The 18,710-nt window shown below is 41.8% G+C and overlaps 1 protein-coding gene across 1 annotated transcript in view; it reads right to left on the reverse strand.

Annotated features, from left to right (window-relative positions):
• Nucleotides 1-24: 24 nt before the first annotated feature.
• LOC147322109 (collectin-12-like) overlaps nucleotides 25-18,710 on the reverse strand; it is a 43,039-nt gene continuing 24,353 nt past the window's right edge. Inside the window, exons 3-10 of the mRNA XM_086306484.1 lie at nucleotides 12,254-12,376; nucleotides 4,491-4,577; nucleotides 3,338-4,381; nucleotides 2,717-3,214; nucleotides 1,861-1,997; nucleotides 1,664-1,773; nucleotides 964-1,109; nucleotides 25-859 (exon numbers count right to left, since the gene is read on the reverse strand). Coding sequence (XP_086162610.1) covers nucleotides 840-859; nucleotides 964-1,109; nucleotides 1,664-1,773; nucleotides 1,861-1,997; nucleotides 2,717-3,214; nucleotides 3,338-4,381; nucleotides 4,491-4,577; nucleotides 12,254-12,376 — 2,165 coding nt within the window. The 3' untranslated portion in view covers nucleotides 25-839. The remainder of the gene's footprint in view (nucleotides 860-963; nucleotides 1,110-1,663; nucleotides 1,774-1,860; nucleotides 1,998-2,716; nucleotides 3,215-3,337; nucleotides 4,382-4,490; nucleotides 4,578-12,253; nucleotides 12,377-18,710) is intronic.

The following is an 18,710-nucleotide window of genomic DNA, read 5'->3' on the forward strand; positions in this document are numbered from 1 at the left end:
CTGAGTACAACCACCCTGTGGATTTTATCTGTTTATTTGTGAGTTATTCCGTCATTTCTTTCATAGTTCTTTGTTTTGCAGGAAAATATCCAAGTGCAGAAAATGCATGAAGGATCCACAGTTTTATTCATGAACATAGTTATGTATGTAATAGCAGAAAGTAAATCATACATAAAGTCTTACTCTGTAAATTCGTTTACTAAAACTCAAGCTGATTGTGGCATTTTTCTAAGTTTATACGTGAGTACTATATTTTTTATTTCCTACTCGTGTTATATAGATGGTCATGAGGTTAGATAACAGTTTCAAGATAGCATATCAGCGACATTATGTTTTTTGCGCATCATTTTGCACACCTTATTCCTTTTTTTTCTTTTTTCTTTTGGAATTATATAAAGAGAAGCATTACCAAAGTCCATTTGGCTTCATAGATTTCATATTTTCCTACAAAAATTGCATAATGAAATATACATTCAGATATTCGGTTGTACATTGAGTACTGTTCTATAAAATGTATTCCAAAAAAATATAAAAATATTTATATATATATATATATATATATATATAAATCAGTTGATTTGGTTATTAAAAAAAAGATTCTCTTCCTATCTTGGTCACCCTGCTGTATTGCACTCCTGGTAATGTTGGACTGGCTTTACTTTGGAGGAGAAAGGCATCTCATCAGCACTGGAGAGATGTTTACTGTTGCAGCCGTGGGCTCATTTCAAAATTGTCCCTTTGCTCTCTCCATACGGACTGTCCCATGTGCTGCGTCAGTTGGACCAGTGCCACACGGGTGTAGTCTAGCTGCTCACTGTGCACTCAGACTGAACACGTCACTATGATCCAGGTGATCTTGCTGAGGGAAAGAAAGAAAAGAAAAGGGATCAGCATTAAGGTAGTGAGCAAAATATGATTACAATTACTGTGGAGCGAAAACGGGCAAGACAGATGATGACGCACAGGTCTCCATTTCCTTCTCGCAGATGTAGCTTATGAGATCTTCACAGGAGAAATCGTTCCATAGCGCCTCGTGGGTGAGACCCGCGCAGTCTTCTCCTTCTTCATGGCCGTGGCCCCAGTTGTCGGGCTGACCTGGCTTCCATTTCCTGCAGGCGAACAACAGAGGGCGATCACATGTTAGATTTACTGTGTTTGATCTAAGAGCCTAGGAGAAAAGCAAATAAAATAAATCGCATCCAACAATTTTCCATTGAATATGCCTTTATTTTCGGTGGTTAGATCTGAAGGCAGATCCCTGTGGTTAACTTTTCTCAGTAATGCTGCATTAAACTTTTTCACTGTTCGTCTCATTGTTCTGTTTGCAGTTTTGTACACTTTAGTGTTTATCTCACTGTTCCCGAAAAGCAGTGAAATGCTCTCACTGGACGTGCCTCTATAAACAATGTTAGAATGAATTTGAATGCGTTTCTTTTGTTTAAATAGGCAGCAACGAGACTTGAGCACTGGAGGTCTACATTCAACTCTGTGCAATCACAAACTTTTCATAAGATTTTCACAGGGTTTTCAAAGTTTATTTTGTAATGTTTCATGTAACTGAAAACCTACAGTTGTTATTATTGTTGGCATTTTTATTGGAAAGAAGTTCTTCTCTGAAACAAATATCCCTCCTGAGCATTTCCTAATTTACTGTCATACTGACGTAAAAGTAGGTTCAGTCCCATCCAGCCAGCGCCACGTGCGCTCCTTTTCCCTGTCGGTCAGACCCATCCAGAAGTAACCTTTGCCAAAGATCTGCCTCTTCAGCCATTTCTGAGGTCACATGAGGACAGAAAGAAAACTCAGTCAAAACTCACAAATACTAGAGAGCAATGTCAGATTACAAGATGTGCGACTCACCTGTTCCTCCATGTCGTTGATGATTAATAATGAACCAGACATTGATTCACAGGTTGTCTTTGCATGATCAAAGCTCTGCAGGTCTTTGGAGAAAAAATAGCACTTGTCTTTGTAGTTTAGCCATTCCGCAGGGCATCCTGCAAGATATTGAAAAAGCATTGTACAATTTGTTTTTTCTAAAGTGATGTGAGATGAAGAAAAAAAAAAGCTCAGTTTAGCAGAAAGTACCACAAACCTGGCTCTGCCTAGCATTCCTGTAAAACATGTAGTTTTAACCACATAGTTATATATCTATATCTATCAAGAAAAAGTATGAAGAGACAGCAAACTAGACCACTCTAGTTGAGTCCCAGAATAAAAATACAGAGCTGTAAAGGAATCTAACAGGTCTCCTGTGACTAAATTGGCTAGTACGCAAATGGCTAGTTGGTGCTTTTTTAGCCTTTAGACCACAGGTGTCGGAATCCAGGCCCGAGGGCCGGTGTCCTGCAGGTTTTAGATGTGTCCTTGATCCAACACAGCTGATTTAAATGGCTAAATTACCAACATGTCTTCAAGTTCTCCAGAAGTCTGGTAATGAACTAATCATTTGATTCAGGTGTGTTGAAACAGGGTTATATCTAAAACCTGCAGGACACCTGCCCTCGAGGCCTGGAGTTTGACACCCCTTGCAGACCCTAGTTAGCTACACTAACCAGCTGCTAGCAGTTGCTTTATATTTTGCATGGAGGCATGAAAATTGGTAACAAGCTAAACATGATACTAATATGGTGATATTCTAGTTACCAACCAAAGTAAATATATGCTATCTGACTAAGTCAAAATAATCATTCTGAAACTGATTATGAAGTCATACCTGGAGCCCATATGGTAGGACCCACTGCCTCATCCTGCAGAGACACAGGTCCAAAAGGAACTGCAGGGACCCGGATTGGTAGTCCTGGTTGTCCGGGTGGTCCTACTGGCCCTGAGGGCCCTACTGGTCCTGGCAGTCCCCTTGGTCCTTGCTCCCCAGGTGGTCCAATTGGGCCACGGATACCTGGTGGGCCCTGTACACCCTGAGGACCAGGTTGTCCATCTCTTCCAGGCAAACCAGCACTACCTGGTTCTCCTTTAGTACCAGGTGGTCCAGCTCTGCCTCCTGACCCTCTAGGGCCCTTTGACCCGGGGCTGCCAGGTATGCCTGGGAGACCCTTTAACCCTGGAAGGCCCGGTGGTCCTGGACTACCCTGCTCTCCTCTAGGTCCTCGGATCCCAGGAGCTCCCTTGTCTCCTTTCTCTCCTTTCTGGCCTGACTGACCAGGTAGTCCCTGAGGTCCTTTGTCCCCTCTTGGCCCTCTGGGACCAGGGGGACCTGAAACAAAAGAACATTCTCTAACTTTCTCAATTTAATCTTAGCAAGAAAGTTAAAATAAAATGTAACATTTATAACACGCATTGATTCATATAATAAATTTTGCAGGCACACTTCTCATACCCTTTAAAATAGTAAAGTTGGTTATTAGTTGTGAATGCTTGGTGTCCACCAGCTTCATCTCCTCCATGACAATAGAGAGGCTTGTGACCTCCTTGTCCATACGCGCTGCCAGCTCTTCCTGCTGTGACCTCAGACTCGTTGCGTCTGTCCTCACGTCAGCCATACTGTTGTTGAGGTGTAGCAGGAAGTCTGAATGACGGCCAACTGTCTCTGAACAAGTGCGTAAATCATTCAGGTTTAGATTGATTGCACCAAGAAGCTGTGTGGTGAAGCTGATGTTGCCAGTCACACGATCAATACTCTGCTCCGACTCATCCAGTCGCACCTCTAGGCGGTCAAACTTTGTAGATGTGAGGTTGCCGAAGTCCCTCTGCTGATCCATGATCTCTCTCAGAGTCTGGTCATGAACCTCTGCCAGGCTGCTGGTGTTCTGGAGCTGGTTAGCAATAAAAGTGAGCTGTGTCCCCACATCCTCCAGGCTGTCATTGTTGGACTTTGCTAGAGCTGAGGTATTACTGGCCAAGATCTGCAGGTTTTCCACTTTGCTACGAAGCCACTCTGCATCAGAGCGGGTCTGTCGGGTGTTCTGTTCAAGGCTCTGAAAGTCATTGCGCATCTTATGAATAGCCTGGCTGGTGTCATCGACTGAGCGTTGCAGAGCAGCAATGAGACCTCTCTGCTGGTCCTGAGTGAGGTTGAGACTGCTAATGCTGAGCAGCGCCTGATTTTGGAGTTTTACCTGCTGTTGGAGTTCTCTTTGCAACCTAGCTGTGTCTTCCTGTAGACCCCCAATGATGCTGCCGTACGACTGCAGACTGCCATTTACAGAGCGCAAGGTGGCTGTGTTAATGTTCAGCAGTCCTTGAATGGAGCCCTGGCTGCTCTGGATGTCTGAGCCAATGTTCTGCAGCTGATTCAGCTTAACTTGATCACTGCGGATGCGCTCTTCCACCGCAGTCAGCTGCCTCTGGAGGGTCCAGATGTTGTTCTTAAAAGCCTGGATCTCTGTGGTGGTATTCTCCGACTTCTCTCCGGTCTGATCATCTGAAGATGAAGATTTGTACAGTAAATGATAAAAAAAAAAATATGTCGATGATTTACTGTAGCTTTTAGTTACAGCTTTTGACTTCAACGTGTGAGCCTAGATACATACCTAGCTTTTTCAAATCAGTCTCAACAGCAATGATCTTTCCTCCATAGTTTGCAATACCTTCAGACACACTGTCAACTCTTTGCACCACTGTAAAGAAAACAGGGCAGGCAAGACAAAGGTTAGCTTCACAGGCTCTGTCTTTCATTAACAGACAAAACAGGTATGACAGAACTGCCTGCAACCACAGACACCGTATATAAATGGGATCAGAGAGGAAACCAATTAAAGTCTCTGACATACACTATAGGGGAGATGTGTCCACATGTCTTGGAGGCATGTAATAATGACAAACCCTCAGTAATGTAATCCCTTGGGTTACACCAGATTCAGACGTAAAGTGATATGGAGTTGCTGTGCATTGAAAAGGAAAAAGGCATTAATAAAGAGCGAGAGAGAGGGAGGAAGACACACTGATTCAGCAATGATGGTGTGGGTGGTCACTGACCAATGCTTAGATGTTAGGTGCATAGGAGGACATTGCAGAGGGCCTTAGGGGACAGGAAGTGACCTGAGGGGGGGGGGGCTTCAGTAAACAAGCGGATCAAAGATGACCAGTGGAGACAGACTCTGTGGCAGGGAGGCTCTTCACGCCCCCACAGGCGACACAGGCATTCATTTCCTCTGGAATGTGTCTGGGATTCCAGGGATGCATCCCGCTTCTACCTCCAGTCTCACCAGGGGGACACATCCTGTAAGTGGGAACAGCATTGGCTCCTCTGCTGTGAAGCTGCATCTGAACTGTTTACTTCAGGATAACGGCTGAATCCAAGGGGTTTAATTATTGACCAGAAACTAAATATATATTTTCCCCTGAATGGGAGCAAGCATCAAAATGCTTTAGATTAATGTTAGCATGAAGTGTGTCTCTGTTTAGTTTTGAATATTTTTAAAAAAAAAATGTACAGACTAAACTAGGACATACAACTTTTTTTAATTGGTGAGTTCTAGAAATCGTGGTAGGCTGATTTTGTGGTTTGAACTGAGTTACAATAGCTGTTTTCATCTGTTTTCAGATTGTATGCTAAAAAAAAACGTCTGGAAATTTAATTCTGAAAATGTTTCCCGTCTTTGGCTTTTTAACCCTCTCCACCTAAACTTGTTTCTGGGAATAAGCAAACCAGTAAAACTGTCTTGCGATGCAACTGTACCACATAATTTTTTAGTTATGAATCTAAAAGGTCAGTTGGATAGGAAATACTGCACACACAGAAAATTAAATGTAACGCATTTCCAGTAACCAGATGTACAATGAAGCACAAACACCTAAAAAAAGCATATAAACTTTAAGCTCTGCAGACCTATCATAATCTACACCTATGGCACATTGTTTCATTAGCAAACACACACACACACACACACACACACACACACACACACACACACACACACACACACACACACACACACACACTAACCTCGAAACTAAAGCTAAACATGAGTAGAAGCTTCTGGAACTTTTCCACATGTTCTGTTCATGGGCTGGCCTCGGGAGAGGATCATTGCATCACACAGTGGTAAAATTAACCATAAAACACACATGCAAAAAGCTGAAATTACAACAGGGCTGCAGAGTAAAGCATTATTTTGCCTCATAGGCCCAAATGTTGTAGAAATGAGCTGTTTTGTACTCAGTTTGAACTCTTTCCAAGATTTTGTGTGGACGGGTTCTGAAACTGTGTGTCGGCTCTGTCCGGGCTGTCTTGTAAAATCAAACTCTCTTATGCAACTTTTTAATGAAGTGAGTGAACTTCAAACTCCTGTGTGGGATTGCGCTGAATCTAAGAAGGCCAGCACATTAGCTAAAAGGACAGCGACAGTTTAGCATTAGCTGTCAACTGCAGTAAATTTCACTAGTTAAAACAGGTAGAACAGGAAACAAAAAACACATCTGCATAGGGACTCTGTCTGCAGCAGAAATGATGAATTGATCACTGAAATGTTTTTTGCTCATGAACCGAAAGTTATTTAAAGTTAATTTATAGAGAAATGTCAGTATTTCACTCTTTGGTGTTTTATGCTTGGAATTCAGAAAGAGAGTCGCAGGCTTCTGGTCCTTTTTCTTTGAGGAAAATTAATGGGACGTGAACCCATGAGCTCTGAGAATAACCTCATTTTGCTTTTGGTCCTGTCAATTGAGAAAACAAGCTGCAGGAGAAAAGAGTGGGGTCACTCCCTCCCAATTACACTTCTGTGATTAAACTGCATCAGAACAAAAGAGCCACATACAGGACGTTTCTGTGGGTCAGTGATGGAGAGACACACAAGTTTATTGCGTAGAAGACTCTGGGTCTCACTACATAACCATCTGGAGCTGGGAGTGTGTTTAGGCTGAGCTGTGGTTCCCTTGACAGAGGAGTGCTTCAGTGCCAGTAAAAACCCAGTTTCAGTGGGTTCTGCTGGAGTTGCACTGAGTTCACTCACTTCTCATCTGGGATCAATTAGGCCTGCCTGAAAACATGCAGCGAGGAACAAGAAAGACCGGCTGAGCTCACAGCGTAGGGGGACATCATTGTTCGTGTACTCAAGGCACACAGATAAGCCCCGAACATGTTAACTTCACGCCATTTTCACCAATTGAAAATAAGACGGGGACATAGAGCAGTCACATATGGGAATGTTTAAGACAATTATAGCAGGAACATTCAGAGTTCAATCCTCCAAAAGACGGCGGGACTGCTTCCCGACCTGGAAAAAATTAGAAAAAAAAAGCCAACCAGGAAGTTCAGCTCCACAAAGCCTGAAGAACTTCTCCGGAGGTGTGAGCTTTGGGGGAGTTGGTAAAATAAACTGAGAGAAGGTTGTGGGGTGGAGAGAGAAAAGAGAGAAGGCAGACAGACAGTCAGATGAAGTTGAAATTTAAAGGGTATTTTCACCCAAATTACATAGACAAATACTGTACATGCTCACGACTGATGTTTGTAGTCATGCATACCATGGCTACTTCACCTGTCCCTCCTGCACTTTCTTGCTCATTGTGTCAGATGTTTAGTTACTCCTCGGCCTCCTTTAGCAGTAATGATACTTGTAACAAATGTAGCATATTTGCAGCTCTGGAGGCCAGGATTACTGAATTGGGGACTCGGCTTCGCACCCTTCATTCACGCGTAGCTAGCCAGGCCCCTGTAGCTGGTGCAGCCGAAGATAGCGTAGGCCCCGCTAGGCTTTCCCCGGCAGACCCCAAGCAGCTGGGGAAAGAGGGCGGCTGGGTGACGGTGAGGAGGAAGCATAGTCCTAAACAGAAGCCCCAGGGACACCCGTTTTTCCCCACTTGGCGACACACCCGCCGGGGGTCAAACTCTGGTAATTGGTGATTCTGTTCTCAGACATTTGAAGCTAGAGACACCAGCAACCATAGTCAATTGTCTTCCAGGGGCCAGAGCAGGCGACATTGAAGGAAATTTAAAACTGCTGGCTAAGGGTAAACGTAAATTCAGTAAAATCATAATTCACGTCGGCAGTAATGACACCCGGATACACCAATCGGAGGTCACTAAAATCAATATTGAATTGGTGTGCAACTTTGCCAAAACAATGTCGGACTCTGTAGTTTTCTCTGGTCCCCTCCCCAATCAGACCAGGAGTGACATGTTTAGCCGCATGTTCTCCTTAAATTGGTGGCTGTCTGAGTGGTGTCCCAGAAACGATGTGGGCTTCATAGATAATTGGCAAACCTTCTGGCCTATTAATTAACGAAAGACCAAGACAGACTTTTAATTCATTTGAAAGCCTGATGCTTAGCCTTGTCCACCCCAGCTGTAAAACTCAGAAACCAGTCTTACTTGTTATCATCTATCGTCCACCTGGGCCTTACACAGAGTTTCTCTCTGATTTCTCAGACTTTTTATCTGATTTAGTTCTGAGCTCAGATAAAATAATTATTGTGGGTGATTTTAACATCCATGTAGATGCTAAGAATGACAGCCTCAACATGGCATTTAATCTGTTATTAGACTCAATTGGCTTCTCTCAAAATGTAAAAGAACCCACCCACCACTTTAATCACACTCTAGAGCTTGTTTTAACATATGGCATAGAAACTGAACATTTAACAGTGTTTCCTGAAAACCCTCTCCTGTCTGATCATTTCCTGATAACATTTACATTTACAATAATTGATTACACAGCAGTGGAGAGTAGACTTTATCAAAGTAGATGTCTTTCTGAAAGCACTGTAACTAAGTTTAAGAATATAGTCCACCCACTGTTATCATCTTCAATGCCCTGTACCAACATAGAGCAGAGCAGCTATCTGAACGCTACCCCAACAGAGGTCGATTATCTTGTTAATAATTTTACCTCCTCACTACGTACGACTCTGGATACTGTAGCTCCTGTGAAAACTAAGGTTTCTAATCAGAAGTTCCTGACTCCGTGGTATAATTCTCAAACAAGTACCCTAAAGCAGATGACTCGCAATCTGGAGAGGAAATGGCGTGTCACAAATTTAGAGGATCATCATTTAACCTGGAGAAATAGTTTGTTGCTTTATAAGAAAGTCCTCTGCAAAGCCAGAACACCTTACTATTCGTCACTGATTGAAGAAAATAAGAACAACCCCAGGTTTCTCTTCAGCACTGTAGCCAGGCTGACAAAAAGTCAGAGCTCTATTGAGCCAACCATCGTTAACTAGTAATGACTTCATGAACTTCTTCACAAATAAAATTTTTATCATTAGAGAAAAAATTACCAATAATCATCCCACAGATGTAATATCATCTCCAGCTACTCTTAGTACCATTGATGTTAAGTTCGACTCTTTTTCTCCAATTGATCTTTCTGAGTTAACTTCAATAATTACTTTCTCCAAACCATCAACGTGTCTTTTTGACCCCATTCCTACAAAACTGATCAAAGAAGTCCTGCCATTAATTAATTCTTCGATCTTAAATATGATCAACCTATCTCTAATAATCGGCTATGTACCACAGGCCTTCAAGCTAGCTGTAGTTAAACCTTTACTTAAAAAGCCATCTCTAGACCCAGCAGTCTTAGCTAATTATAGGCCAATCTCCAACTTCATTGAACCAACAACCAGAATCTCACGAACAGAGATCTGTCAGCACAAGGAAATTGAGACAAAGACAGTGTTTGCCGAAAGGTAAAGAAAGAAAATCCAATTTAGGAAAAAAAACACATATTATGACAATGACAATGTTTCGAATTGCTTGTTGAAGAAACCAATGGATATTAGTACAGTATAGTACTGTTGAAAAGTCTTCAGCTACCCATTATTTCTTTAGATATTTCTTTAACAGGATCTTGAGCAATATTTTTCAGAGGAATTTTAGGACTACTGGAGGACGAAAAACCTAAAAAAAAAAAACCCCCACAGTATCTACATGAACAGTATGCAAAAGTTACATCAGTTACATCTGGCCCTTCAGTTGATCCATCAACGGTTTGCTGAAGCCTCATCAGAAATGGTCTCAGTGGAAGGGTGGCTGTCAAACAGCCATTGGTAAGGAAGGGAAACAGAGAGAAAAGACTAAGGTCTGCCAAATTACACAAGAACTGGATTGAAAATCAGTGGCAACAGGTCTTATGGAATGATGAATCCAAATGTAAATTTTTTGGTTTAAATCATCAGTATATACAGAGGAGATCAGGAGAGAGTGTGTTACTGTTACAGTCATATACTATCAGTCATGGATAGGGATGGGTACCGGTATCCGGTGCCATCATGGCACCGGTTCTGACATAAACGGTAGTAACCAGACCGAAAAGTAGCGCACATTTCGGTGCTTTATTTTGGTGCTTTTTTTTGTGAGCTGTGATACACTTTAGATTCTAGCCAATCATTTTACGTTTCCGAGGATAGTAGGCGGGTCCAGGTTCGTACGTTCTTTTAGCGCAGAGCTACAGATTAAAAATGCGAAGCGGTCAAAGTCTGGCTGTACTTCACAGCAAAATATGCAAACTCAGCAGCCTGCAACAAGTGCTTTAAGCTGATACTGTGATACTGTCAAAGGAGGTAACACCTCAAATCCGATGAAACACCTGGCGACGCATAGGTTTTTTTTTAAAAGCCGCAAAATGCGCCGTATTTTGATAGCTTGCTGCGAGACCTCACAACGTGCACATCTACTGCGGGTGTGGTGCCTGTTATCGGACGCGGAGTTAGCAACATCCCCCAAAAACCCGAAGAGGAGAGTCCTGGCCCCTAGCCCTGCCAGTGTAGCAGAAATGATGACGGATGATGATGGCAGCAGCAGCCGTTCTTCTCTGCGTGAGTAGCTTAATGTTGTTCGTGTGTAATTTACGTTGAGTAGGCTAACCATGTTATTACATTAATGCATGTAAGGTGAACTAGCAAACATCATCATAGCTACATGCGGCTGTCTTCTTGTTTAATGGCAGATAGTCCCTTCACCCTGGCCAAAAAGGCTAAAATGACCAAAGAAAAAGTGGAAAACAGTTAAACATGAGAGGTTTTTGGACAAAGTTTGTGTTTTTTCCATTGTTTAAGCACTGCTTCCAGCCAAGAGTGATACCATATATGCCCCATAGCGGCAGAAAAGGCTAGCATTGTTATCTTTTTACAAAAAAACAGCTGAACACAAGAGGTTTTTGGACCAATTTTTGCGTTCTCCATTCTTTAAGCACCGGTTTAAGCACCGTTTAAGCACCAGCACCGTTTCAAAAGTACCGGTTTGGCACCGGTATCGGATAAAACCTAAACGATACCCATCCCTAGTCATGGATTAGCCTCCCCGTAACCTAGATCTCAACATTATTAAAGCAGGTGGGATCGTCTTGACAACAAACAATACAAAAGGCAGAAACATTGAAAGCTTTGGATGTCCTTCAAGAAGTCTGCAAAACTATTCCTGAAGACGACTTAAAGAAATGACAAGAAAGCTGATTAAGAGAGTTCAGGCTATGTTGAAGAATAAAGATGGTCACACTAAATATTGACTTTCAAGCTCATTTTTGTTTTATATACTGTGTATGTTTGTACATTTATATATGTTTTGATTTCTATATGCACCTATTTCCTGTTTTCCTATCAAAATATAAAGGAATGGGGATTGGCTAAAGCCTTTCACAGTACTGTATCATCTTCTCTGGCTATTTCCCGTTTCCATTCACAATATATAGAGTATTTGGAGTCAACCCCGCATGTGAAATGCACTGCCAGGCATATTTGTTTTGTTAGCTGTTTCTCTTGAGTTCAATCACTGTTTGTTTTTGGTGACTTCATATTTACACATGAAGGTGAAATCTCTCACGTGACTCTGCAAGAAAGTAAACACGCATTTTTTTAAAATCTAAAACTCCTTGAGTAATGTTTTTGGGTTTTTTTGGCGGGGGTGGGGGGGGGGGATTTGGTTTAACAGGGTGTTTATCTGTAACAGGAAATGTAGAGAGAGTAAATTGAGGGTAAAACTGCTAAGTTTTCCTCGTGGATGTGGCAGAAGTGTTGTCATACTTTCCATTACTGAAACATTGAATAATGACAATGAAGCATTGCAAAAGAACATTCATGTCATACTTGAGCATGCTGAAGTCCACTCAAGGGACAGAGAGCTGCTTGCCTCACACACAGGAGGTCTCATACGGTCATGAAACAGTGAAGCTCTTGGCAGCACAAAGAGAAAACTAATGATATGTTTGGATGGTTACTCCATCAACATAATGTAAGTGAATCATTTCAACATTTCAGAAAACAAAGGGCGTCATTGTAGAAGTGTTTGCCATCCTCTAATTTATTCTGTTAGATTACAGTGATAGTGGAAAGGAGCGTGGCGGGCAGCTTGTTTTACCTTTATATCCAAGTATAGCAACAGCGATGGTGAGGAGTGTACACAGCACATAGAGCAGAGCTATGGAGGTCTTCAGTGCCCATTCATTCTTACACTTCGTGCACTGGGTGCCCTCCTGGATTCCTGCGTAAAAACATGAAAGAATACCAAATGAGTCAATACACTTTGCTTCCTATGGAGCATTTTTCTGAATCAGAAATGCCTAAAGTGTGTAGGTGGAGTTTGGTGTTCGCTAAGGACTCCAGGAGGCCCACATCTGGATAAACAGCACTGGAGACTACATTAAAGAGGCCAGCTCTTCCCTCGGGGGTCCTGGTGGAGAAGCGACACAAAAACAATCCCCCCCACTGACTTGTTTAGACTCAGCGACATGCTTATTTTCCTGAACTTAGTCTTCTCTCAGCAAACTGCCTCTCTTTCAGTCGCCTTGTGTGAAAAGATTTCTTCCCAGAGAAACGGAGGCAAACGGTGTGTAGGTTTGTTTTTTTTTAATGCAGTGTCAGGACTGTGGAATGAAATTAGGGGCCCTTAGCGTGTGGGGACACTTTTGGAATATTCCTTTTCAAGGATATTTTTCATGACAGATGAGTGGTGAGCTCTACAGTGCTGACGGGAACACAGCTGTTTTCATTTTCAGTTCAGGGAGTGTGTGTGTGTGTAAAGGTTGGGAATGTAGCGTGTGAGTGTGTGTGAATTTTGTGTTTTGGGGGGTGGGGGGGGGGGGGGTGTATTTGCTTTTCATGTACCTGGAATAAAATTTTTTATAAAGGAATACAAGATATATTCAGATTAACAGGAGCCAGTCAGTTCCCATCATACGTGGATCTGTAAAGTGCAAGAATCACTTAGTGCCAAAGGTTTAACCACACATTGCGCTCGAGTGTGTTTTATATGGTGAGGTAATTCTTAAATAAACTAAAAATCCAGCTCCGATTGGATCCTCAGTGTCCCACTGGGAGTTTCGATGCCAAAGTTAACAACATCATTTATTCTTATTGGTGTGAAGGGATTTTTTGTAAGATCACTGATTGTTAGACCTCAGTCAAAGACCGTGTCAAGTTGGAGAGGAGGTAGAACACCTGGTCAACCTCAACAGGAGATTTACTGTAAAGAGTACAAGCAAGTGATGGATGAAACTGAAAAAGGGGGTTCTAGATGTAATCGTTCCATGCGATTGATTCTGTGCAAACTCAAATGACACCTCCATTACCTCACTGACCAGCAAGAAGACCTACTTTACTTCATATGCCTTAAGGTGCACTCAGTGTATCGGGCCAGTACCCACACTGTTAAAAGCATATCTTCAGTGGAGGTAAACCAACAAATCAGCCAAGCTGTTTTAACCTGTTGTAGAGTTTGGGATGTTCGCGGTAGATCTTTTGGATCCCGGTGGTTGCAAATTGGGAGGTCCATGAATTGGACTTGACTGGAATTTGTCAACTATTACAAACCTTTGGGTTCTGGCATTTATGATGATGTAATGATACAATGACACATGCCACCTACCAAAAAATTGCCACCCCCAGTGGCCCTTAATGAAGGCCTCCCCTAGCAGGACCCCTTCCCACTGTAAAATCTGCTCAGGAAAGGTTTGAGGGACGGATCAAAGAAGCCAAGTATTCATACAGCCTCCACATTTCCCACATCACAATGTACTCACATAGCACTGAGGCCTCACGTAGCAACCTACAGCAACCAGGATCCACTGCCAACATCCTGGTACCTAATACCAGAGAACACCCACAGAGATCTCCTTTCTGAGTCAGGGCTGTTTAGGCAGTACAAGGTGACTTATACATTAAAAAGTAAGAGGCTGACTGGTGTATGACTTATCATACATTGTCATTTCAACCATGTACAGTGGTACAGTACAGAGTGAAACGAGACAGCATTCCTCTGAGAGCCTGGTGTTACACATGACATATAACAGACAATCAACACGGGACTACGTAAAAGTGCAATGTGCAAAAATTGCAAAAAAAAAAAGACAAGACAGTGCAACACTAGACCGAACAGGATGATGGCGTGAATGCTGTAAGTGTCCGTGATGGAGGGAAGAGAGGGTACTGCAATCCACCTTTACCATATCAGACAGTGATGCAGCTGCTCAGGACGCTCTCGATAGTCTCTCTGTTGAACGTGGTGAGAATGGATGGAGGGAGATGGGCTTATCTCAGCTTCAGCAGGAAGTAGAGGCGCAGTTGGGCCTTCTTAGTTATGGAGCTGGTGTTGAGAGACCAGGAGAGGTTCTCCGCCAGGTGGACACCAAGGAATTTGGTGCTCTTGACGACGATTATAAGTAATAAGCATCAACATTACCAATATCCTTTTTTCATTTACTTTTTCCTTAAGGGAAAGACAATCCCTGAGCTATAGATATATAATTTTACCACTGGGATTTTTTCTTTTGTTGCACAGATATTAATGTTCAAATTTTAAAGTTTATGGCCATACCTGTGGTGATCTTCTTTCTGAGGAAATTATAATTTAAACAAAAAGGTTTTTATTTGAATTGCACTTTGTCTTTACTAAATGTGAAGAGATTAAAAAACACTCAATTTTAAGAACTGTTTATGAGTATTTATTTATTTATTTGCAGGATCCTGAAGCAGTTAATTGACTTCTTCCAATTTCTTCCAATTAACTTCACACCTAAAAACATTCTTTGCTCACCACCAACTTCTAAGAAAGCATCTGTCTGATTTCATGCGGTAGCTTTTGGATTTTTTTTTTTTTGCAGGAAACGATACAGGTGAGAACAATTAGTCTGAATAAAATCAGTTAAGTTGCATCATAGTAAAACTGCTAACACAGAAGAGTCTGTAAATGTGAAGCAAACTATAGAGATTTGGCAGTTTTTAAAATGCTTTTGTTCCTGATCCAAACTTTACTCTCTCAACTTAAACAGAGAAGATTTATGTTTTCAACTCAAAACTGTACCATAAAAAAATGGCCTTGAGCATTTGTTTCCAACGATGACAACACAGAAGCCCATAAATCTTGTCGAAGTGTTTCAAAGCAAGACGTTTTTAAGAAAAATCAGTAACTTGTGACTCTCGTCTTGCCAAAATATTCACTTCTTTTCATTCTGTGGCCACAGAAAGATTAGGAAAGTGTGACATGAGTCAAAGAAATGAGAGAAAACTGTGGAAACTGCAGTACTCAGGCAGGTTAAGAGCCTTGTTTGCCTTCTTATGTGTATTAGCAGGTTTTCATGCCTGGAACATGTTAATCTTTTCAAAAACACAGGTCCGGTTCAGGGCACGGAGCGAAAGTGATTACCGCATCAGGAGTTACCAAAGTCTTTCCTCGGCTTGGTTTAACTGTAAGCAGAGAAGTGCACTCTGGGAATATGGCCATGATAAATGATTGCCTTTTCTGAATCATTCATAACTGCTGGCATGTTTGAAGTGTCAGCTCGTGCAAACTTCCCCAATGAAGTGAGCACATCAGTTCATCAGCTCACAGTAATCAAAGTGCTGCTGTTCCAATCCAAACAAGCTGACAGTGTTTACAAATCTGCTGCGCTGAAATGATACCAAAACACTTTGTAAGTGTATGAACTATTGCACAGGCTAAACTCTTTTCCATCTCAGTGCACCCCTGATTGATGAGCTTCAGATGCTCCGTGGATTAAGTGGAGAATTTCAAATTTGACAGCTGCCGTGACACAAAACACGTGGCAAACATCACAATAGGAAAGGAGAGACTTCGGTTTCACAGCTAATTTACAAGAACAAAGAGAAAAGACATCAGATGGAAAAGCTTAAACCTGAGTGTCCACACATGAGTGAACTGTCCAGTTCAGAGGTCATAGCGTGCCTGCTGATTATTTTCCAGTGGGTCACTTCCTGGATAATCGGCTTGTTTTTTTCTTTTTATTTGTGTGTCAACTGTCCATCTTTTTTTACAGCTGGATTCCATAAACGTGAATCATCAGCACAGGACAAACTAAAGCAGATACACTTCTAACTGGCTTGTGTTGACTCAGTAGCAGAAGCTACATTACCCTCGGGGCTAGAAGTAAAATCTTTCACTTTCCTAAGAACTCAGAGATTTCACATTTTTTTAGTTCAACCCAACCAAATGGCCAACGTGCAACTGAGAAAAAATTACAAGTTTACCTTGTGACAGGCTATGTTTAATGTGAAACACAAATCCTACCATCAGTATCCACTTTCCCTCCAAAGGCTATGACTACATTGGCCAGCTGCAACATCACCACCAAGGTGTGTCCACCATAACATATCTAGTTTCTATTGTCACAGTTTCCATTGGGCCTGCACATAAATTGGTCACATTGCACGCCAGCTCTGTGTCCTCAGAGGTCATGGCCACTTTGCACACTTTATGAGATCAGGACAATTTGAAGAAGCATTTAATTGGATAATTCCAAATAAATGCAAGGACAAGTTTCTTATTAATTAAAGAGCTCCGCTTTCTTTCATTTATTTTCTCTGAAGATAATGCGTGTGTTGTCTTACTATTGCAAGCAAATAAAACCAGCTCTTCACCTCACAGCAGCTCTTTGTGAAGTTTTCTGAGGCATACCGCTCCTTGAATCGAGGTAGATGTTAGGGTTTTTACAATAGTCAAATCAAGGACAAGAAAACTCGGTTTCCTTTAGAAAAGGCATTGTTTTGTTAACTACAAATAACTGCCTGGAGGCATTTTTGCAATGGTCACAAGTGACAAAACAAAAAGGACTGTATATGCTAAGTATGTGGCAATCTGATATTTGGATCAGATATTAATACTGATACCGATACTGATCTAAAGGCTGGATCAGATAACGATTACATATCGATATTTCTGACTGATATCGGTGATGATATCTGATCCAGGTATCGATCAGATATTGCTAGTCTATTCAGTTCAGTTTGATGGTTTTGTGTTTAATTAATCATGGGACAGCGACAGCCAGTAACAGACCTAATATAGCGCGATAGAAGCTGTGTATATAGTCTGTACATAGCCCAACCATCAAGGCAAAAAGCCACCCTCCATGGGTTCTTTTGGGGTCTTATTCCTGATTTAAAAAAAAACAAAACGGAATTGTTGATTTTTGCTCCACAATATTGAAAGATCTTGCAATTTAGCGTAAAAGGTTTCCTAAAGACAAAGAGTCATATCCACACTTTACCCAAATGAATAAAGTCTAAAGTATAACAACTGTCTGTTTGTGTGACAAGCAGACACAGGGAAATGAGTCAGTCACTACAAACAAGCTTTCACACATTCTCAAATGTCTGACACACTAACACAGCCCAGATGCACGAAACCTAACAAATAAATAAAATATGGAGAGGTTTGCAGCTCAGCAAGCTTGTCTGTGCATATAGTCGGATCAGACCTGATAAATAGAAAAGTTTCTGGAGTGACAAATTTCTCAGTATGAGAGGAAGATGAACTTTCACGAGACAGTGGAAAAACACCACGAGCGTCAGGCTCCTTGACCACAGTTTACCATCAGAGACTCCTTTAGTTTGGTTCCTCATCATTAAAGCGGACACCAGTTCGTCATCTTTCCCACTCGCCTACACAGTTAGACGCAGTCGGATCATACTGACCACAACCACAAAAACAACCATCGGCCAGGATGCTCAGACCACAGGCTGACACCAACACTTTTACTGCTCATAGCAAAATATAAAGAATGATGCTCCAAACACAAAGGGCCTTACCAAAACAGGAAAAATACACTAGTGGGTTTTCAATGAGAAAGGATTCCCTTTGTCATCCTGTATGTTTCCAACAAAGTCATCCATTGTTTCTGTAAAACCTCTGAATTGGAACAATGTCCAGACAGTGTCCACCTTGGTGATAAAAAATGTATCCAAGCCTGCATCTTTCATCAGCCTCATTTCCTGAAACAAAGGATTACACAAACATCGTCTTTTTCATCTCAACATGGGCTCTGAAATGACAAAATAATGTCCAGGAGGCCACAGCTGATGCATGTGCCTTGTTCATTAAAACACCATGTTTATTTACTGTAAATAGCAGCAGGGACGCTATAGTAACGGCTGAGAACACAAAGCTGTGAGCTGAGGTCACACAAACTGTGATTTGGATCCTTGCCTTGCTTAACATGCTCTCAAGCCCTTTCCAGGAACCAGAGTGCAGATCTACTCCAAAATGGTAATCAGTGAATTATACCTGGCACCAAAGACAAAGAAAGGAGTTCAAGACAAACTTCAGCTTCAGTGGAAGAAGCCTTCAAAGAAAAAAGGAGTTTTTTCACAAGACTGCATAGAGTCCTGTGAAAAACTAAGTGCATCCTTACTTCTTCCAAAGGAATTAAGAGGACAGTCAAATGCACTTGATTAACATATCATCTGTAAGTGTGACCACCTCAATAAAAGCAGAGGTTTTGGCAGTTTGCTGGAAATTGTGGTGAAGATAAAGACTGAGCCTCAAATGGAGCTCTGGCTGAGGTGTCTGAGATTGAAATGGG

This window comes from Aulonocara sp. 'chitande type north' Nkhata Bay, linkage group LG9 (assembly GCF_057382095.1).
Source record: "Aulonocara sp. 'chitande type north' Nkhata Bay isolate Kocher_YH1m ecotype deep benthic linkage group LG9, A_spYH_male_GT1.1, whole genome shotgun sequence".
Lineage (NCBI taxonomy): Eukaryota > Metazoa > Chordata > Actinopteri > Cichliformes > Cichlidae > Aulonocara > Aulonocara sp. 'chitande type north' Nkhata Bay.